The following is a 6475-nucleotide window of genomic DNA, read 5'->3' on the forward strand; positions in this document are numbered from 1 at the left end:
GCAAAGTACTTGTTAAGTTCTCCTGCTATTTCCTTATCTCCCATCACTAGGCTTCCAGCATCAGTTTGAAGTGGCGCAATGTCTACTCTTGCCTGTCGTTTGTTTCTTATGTATTGAAAGAAACTTTTATTATCATTTCTAATATTACTGGCTAGCTTACCTTCATATTTGATCCTCTCCTTTCTTATTTCTCTCTTTGTTATCCTCTGTTTTTTTTTGTAGCCTTCCCAATCTTCTGATTTCCCAGTGCTCTTGGCCACTTTATAGGCTCTCTCTTTTTCTTTGATAGATTTCCTGACTTCCTTTGTCAGCCATGGCTGTCTAATCCCTCCCCGGATAATCTTTCTCTTCTTGGGGGTGAACCTCTGTACAGTGTCCTCAATTTTACCCACAAACTCCTGCCATTTTTGCTCTACTGTCTTCCCTGCTAGGCTCTGCTTCCAGTCTATTTTCGTCAGTTCCTCTCTCATGCCCTCAGTTACCTTTATTTAACCGTAACACCATTACATCCGATTTTGCCTTCAATCTTTCAAACTGCAGACTGACATGATACATATATTGGCATGATACCAACCAGAGAAGGGGGCAACATGGTGACTCAGTGGTTAGCACTGCTGCCTCACAGTGTCAGGGACCCAGGTTTGAGTCCAGCCTCAGGCGACTGCCTGTGTGGAGTTTGCACATTCTCCCCCGTCTGCATGGGTTTCCTCCCACAGTCCAAAGATGTGCAGGTCAAGTGAATTGGTCCTGTTAAATTACCCATAGTGTTAGGTGCATTAGTCAGGGGTAAATGTAAGGTGGACCACATCCCCAACTTTCACCTCTACCTCTGATTTGTCAGTCTGCTTATTTGAAAATTCAGCAGAAATTTAATCCCATTAAATATTTGGAGAACTGCATCTCCTGTCAACAGATTCATAAGAACGAAAGTGTTTGTGTTTTTGTAATGGACCTTTTTCCTCTCAGCACCTAGACAAGCACATAATGTGTAAGGAAACTCATATGAGCTGTTGCTTCTTCTAGCCAGCTGCCTGCAAAATTAAACAAGACAGGGACCTTATTCCTAGAAACTTGAAATATAATTATTCAAAAAACACAGAACGGACTTGAATATTTCATCTTCTGTCTCTGACTCACCAGACCATTCGCAATCCGAGGTGAGTTTCTGAACACACACCACCTTCATAATGATGTGGAGGTGCCGGTGTTGGACTGGGGTAGACAAAGCCAGAGGTCACATGACACCAGGTTATACTCCCAACAGGTTTATATGAAATCACAAGTTTTTGGAGTGCTGCTGTTTTGTCATGTGGCTTCACCTGACGACAGAGCAGGGCTCCGAAAGCTTGTGATTTCAAATAAACCTGTTGGAGTATGACCTGGTGTCATCCATTCTTCTGACTATCTTCATAAACATTGGTTACTATGATCTCCATAACATTCTCCTTGCTGTTGTATATATTTTCCGAGCAATCTATGCCCTCTTCTCTATTTTGAAATGTAATGAACTGTGCTGATATAAAACAACATGCGCAAAATCTTTACTTAAAACAAATTCAAAAGGACAGTTTATTATAGTTTACAACAGGCCTTTCGGTTCTCCTGCAATTCAAAGCACTGAAGGGAATTTTGCGAAAAGAAGTTTAAATATACAACAGATCTGGTCAGGTCATACCCAGATTGTCTCAAACAGGTTTACAGAATAATGACAACAATAATACAACTTCATTTACCACTGAGAAGGACAGAGAACTCCTCGCAAATAGATTCTGAACTTCTTGTGTCACCACTTTCTATGAAGAAAAATCTTCGAGAGAAATTCAGCTAGTTGCATCTAAAGACAGTTCTGGACAATCAGTTTTGCTTATTGGTAATGAGTATCAGAAAGACAGGGTCAGGATGAGTATCATTGAAGATACTTGAGTGGTGTTGAATTCTTTGAAATGGTGACTGATACATTCTGATACAGCTTTTGTCTGTGGGAACTAATGGTTCATTTTTGAGGCAGGGCGTGCTTGATAAACCAGTGCTCCTTCTGGATTGAGCATGTGTCAGAGGCAACTTCATTTGGACCATCTCCTGAACTGCGAGTCTTCAGCTAGATTAGCAAGACTGCACTCCTCATCGTCTCCTCACACGCAGAGGGTGGTATGTGTATGGAATGAGCTGCCAGACGAAGTGGTGGAGGCTGGTACAATTGCAACATTTAAGAGGCATTTGAATGGGTATATGAATAGGCAGGGTTTTGAGGGTAATGGGCCGGGTGCTGGCAAGTGGGACTAGATTGGGTTGGGATATCTGGTTGGCATGGACAGGTTGGACCGAAGGGTCTGTTTCTGTGCTGTACATCTCTATGATTCTATGACACTGTTCAGGAATTACTTTGCGTACTCAGTCAATTATGGTGCCTCTAGGGTCAGGCGACACTATCACTGCCTATACCGAATCCTAAAAGGCATCAGCTATCTTAAAGGGTAACGTTGAAACTCTTATGGCCTCATTCTGGCATCAGTTTGGAGTCGTGATGCTAAATTTGCAGGAATTCATCCATTTTGGTTCAACTTTGCCAGTTCTATCAGATTAAAGGACAGCAATGAAGCAAACTGCCATGGAACACTGTGAGAATGGTCTTATGAACAGATAGCTGTGCAGATGACAGTATAACTCCTGGTTGGCTTGATCAAGTGACACGGTGGCTCAGTGGTTAGCACTGCTGCCTCACAGTACCAGGTTCAATTCCAGCCTCGGGTGACTGTCTGTGTGGAGCTTGCACATTCTCCCTGTGTCTGCGTGGGTTTCCTCCCACAGTCCAAAGATGCACAGTTCAGATGAATTGGCCATGCTAAATTGCCCATGGCATTAAGTGCATTAGTTAGAGGAAAATGTGTCTGGGTGGGTTACTCTTCAGAGGGTCAGTGTGGACTGGTTGGGCCGAAGGGCCTATTTCCACACTGTAGGGAATCTAATCTAATAATGACACACAACCAGGTCATTTTGGCAAAGGAATATATGATGGCTGTTTAATCCTTCACACTCAGGAATGTTTATATTTAGGAAATTTGTTGAGTCTTCTCTGCTGAACACTCTCTGCTCATTCCTGAAGAAGGGCCTGTGCCCGAAACGTCGAATCTCCTGTTCCCTGGATGCTGCCTTACCTGCTGTGCTGTTCCAGCAATAAAGTTTCAACTTTGATCTCCAGCATCTGCAGACCTCACTTTCCCATCAGATTAAAGGACAGCAATGAAGCAAACTGCCATGGAACACTGTGAGAATGATCTTATGAACAGATAGCTGTGCAGTTGACAGTATAACTCCTGGTTGGCTTGATCAAGTGACACGGTGGCTCAGTGGTTAGCACTGCTGCCTCACAGTACCAGGTTCGATTCCAGCCTCGGGTGACTGTCTGTGTGGAGTTTGCACATTCTCCCTGTGTCTGCATGGGTATCCTCCCACAGTCCAAAGATGCACAGTTCAGATGAATTGGCCATGCTAAATTGCCCATGGCATTAAGTGCATTAGTTAGAGGAAAATGTGTCTGGGTGGGTTACTCTTCAGAGGGTCAGTGTGGACTGGTTGGGCCGAAGGGCCTATTTCCACACTGTAGGGAATCTAATCTAATAATGACACACAACCAGGTCATTTTGGCAAAGGAATATATGATGGCTGTTTAATCCTTCACACAAGACATTTTCTGTTTGTGTCTCTCTTATCCACAAGTCCCTTAAATCAGCAATAAACACAATCCTAAAAGTTAATGAGGGGAGATGTTGATCACTAGCCCAAATGCAGGCCTCCTTAATTGCCTGTCAGCTTCAGTTAGGCTCAGATTACTCAATATCATGACTCCAACATGGATATGGTCAACTTTCAGAATTCTTAGGACAAGATATTTCTTTTTCGAGGAATCACAGTATCAGCGATTTGAATTTTCTCCCGCTCCACCTATTGGGGGGTGGGGGGAGGAGAACAGGCTTGGGAATATTCAATGCACAAGAGATGAGACAAGGTTGAACCCTGAATCAGAAATGACCTAATGTAGGCTAGATTGAGGTTGGAACTGGGTCTATTTCAGATTGCAGACACATTGATCATTTTAAAAGACATATACAGGGGTGGCATGTTAAAGGGGCCTCCCCATTTCAAATCCAAGATTGTGGAGTAGTCACACAATTTCTCATTTTCCAGCTCAAGAAAACATTAACTCTGCTTTCTCTCCAGAAATGCTGCCAGCACTGCTGTGTTTTTCCAGCACTTTCTGTTTTATTTCACACATTTTGTTTCCCGCCTAGAAGGAGAGGAGGGCTTATTGTGTCCATTGCAAATGGTCTGTGTCTCATTCTGAATGCTCCCGAATAACTTCACATTGGCTTTGACCCTCAAACCTATTGATCTATTCATTATTTGCAGGTCTGGCATCCATCAAAATTAACAACCAATAATTGTCAACTGCTGATGGGCGATCTGACATAGTTTATTTGGGTATTTTAACATGATAGGTATCCTTAATTTACATTCCACATCCAGAGCAGTGACCTAACTTAATGGTGTAAGAATTTACTTGTTGACCCTTAAGTCCCTGACTTAGGTCAGAAGGTCCGAGTTCAAGCTCCATCTGCTCTGGACATGAGTCACAACAGGCAATTTTAAACAAAATTGTGTCTTGGCTGGTACAGTTGCAACATTTAAGAAGCATTTGGACGGGTATATGAATAGGAAGGGTTTGGAGGGATATGGGCCGGATGCTGGCAGATGGGACTAGATTGGGTTGGGATATCTGGTCGGCATGGACGGATTGGACCAAAGGGTCTGTTTCCGTGCTGTACATCTCTGTGACTCTATGACTATGTTGATTGTTCACTTTTCAGATTTGGAGACAGAGTATTTAAAACATTAATGATGCAGATGGTATACTTCATTTAATCCAGTTTGAATGCTCCAAGGTAACTGGATGCCTCATCAGCATCTACCAGAGTTAGGTTTGAGACAGTCACAAAGAGTTTGTCCCCGCTGCGCAGGTCGAACACACCTCCTTGATAGACTGAGTACAAGTTGTGGTTCCCCGAGCACCAGGTGCTGGCACCTCTCAGGAGTAAAGTTGGCTTTGGATAATTGGCCATTTTCCTGTAGATATATTGAACCAGCTGATATTCCCTTGTGCTCATCGGATAATCTGCATGGTAACGGAATAAAATCTGGGAATAAATGTAATATAGGCCTTGGTGCTTGATTTCCAAGGCCCCATTGCTGTAGCGCAACTCCCTCAGATGCGCCACACCGACCCTCTCCTCCCAAGATGTGATGAGTTTCCCTTTCAATCCTGGAAGTCTGGTCTCAAGGTCTGAATGGAGAGAAAATGGATATCATCAGAGACAGCTCACTGTACAGGATGGTGTGCTACCCCACTACCACAGCACTGCCACCTCTATCAGTTTATCTGCAAGCAAGTCCCACCTCTGAGCTGGAGACTTTACAGTTCTGACTCACCAACCTAGGAAAAATAACCAGATTAAAACCTGTTCTTACTCACGGCCAGCTATTAAACTGAACTCCCAATCTATTCCGTCACCCGTGCCAGACTATCCACCTCAGCTCCACGCACCTTGCAAAATCTTCCCACACACTCTGACTCAAGGTCACTCCCTTCTCCCATCGCACCTCCCCCCAACTAACTTGAAGACCCCCAAACAAACAACCACCTCATTCCTTGAACTGACCCCCCCCCCACCTTCCCTCCTCTACCAGCTCTGCCAGATACACAGCCAAACCCTTGATTTGACAGCCCCCAACACCCACACAACTAGTTCCTCCACCCGATCCATCATTCTGCAAATGCCCATCCATCTGCCGCCCACAGCATAGCAGTCAGTGCTGGAAAAGAGCAGGATGATTTGACCTCAGGTGCTGATGCTGTGCTATGATGGAAGGTCTCCAGAACAGTTACGCTTTTGCATTTCTTCAGAGGTTTGAGTTTGTCATTTGGGGCAGCAAGCTCCCGGGGAAGGTAAGGAAAACGGAGCAGAGCAGCATCCTAACTGTGAATGTCAATCCTTGGAAGATTCAGTAATATGTGCAGGTCTCAATGAACAAATGGAGTTGCGTGAATGTAACATGGAGGGGATTGATTGAAAACAGTGTTGCTCATGGCAATTTTCATTGTTTACAATTCAGAACACAATTCAATCAACATGACAAAATTAATTTCAGCAGCAAATTTATGTTCAACCTACTATGGGAACAGGTCCTGTCATTGTGTCAAAGTAATATTGAGTCATTAAAGTCACTGGGAGTGAGTGATGCATCTGAGTTCTGGCAAAAAGAGAGGATGCAGTGAGAGGAGAGGGAGCCTCTACAAATATACCTATTGCGAACAATATGGCCTATAGTCACCATAGTCCAACCTGACCGCAGGACTGCTTTCTCATTACAGAGAAAGAGAGAGAGAGAAAGCGGGGGGGTTGTAGAGTGAGAGAGAGGG

The 6475-nt window shown here is 44.0% G+C and overlaps 1 protein-coding gene across 3 annotated transcripts in view; it reads right to left on the reverse strand.

Annotated features, from left to right (window-relative positions):
- The window catches only part of tnfsf11 (TNF superfamily member 11), a 73150-nt gene that overhangs the window by 15643 nt on the left and 51032 nt on the right, over positions 1-6475 (reverse strand). For 2 of the 3 annotated variants that reach the window (XM_043694426.1, XM_043694427.1), the window contains exon 5: positions 4772-5338. The exons of the other annotated variant lie outside the window; for it this stretch is intronic. In XM_043694426.1, the coding sequence (XP_043550361.1) occupies positions 4917-5338 (422 nt within the window). In that variant the 3' untranslated portion in view covers positions 4772-4916. Of the gene's footprint in view, positions 1-4771; positions 5339-6475 lie in introns of those variants that run through there. 3 annotated transcript variants of the gene reach the window in all.

Source organism: Chiloscyllium plagiosum, chromosome 7 (genome assembly GCF_004010195.1).
Source record: "Chiloscyllium plagiosum isolate BGI_BamShark_2017 chromosome 7, ASM401019v2, whole genome shotgun sequence".
Lineage (NCBI taxonomy): Eukaryota > Metazoa > Chordata > Chondrichthyes > Orectolobiformes > Hemiscylliidae > Chiloscyllium > Chiloscyllium plagiosum.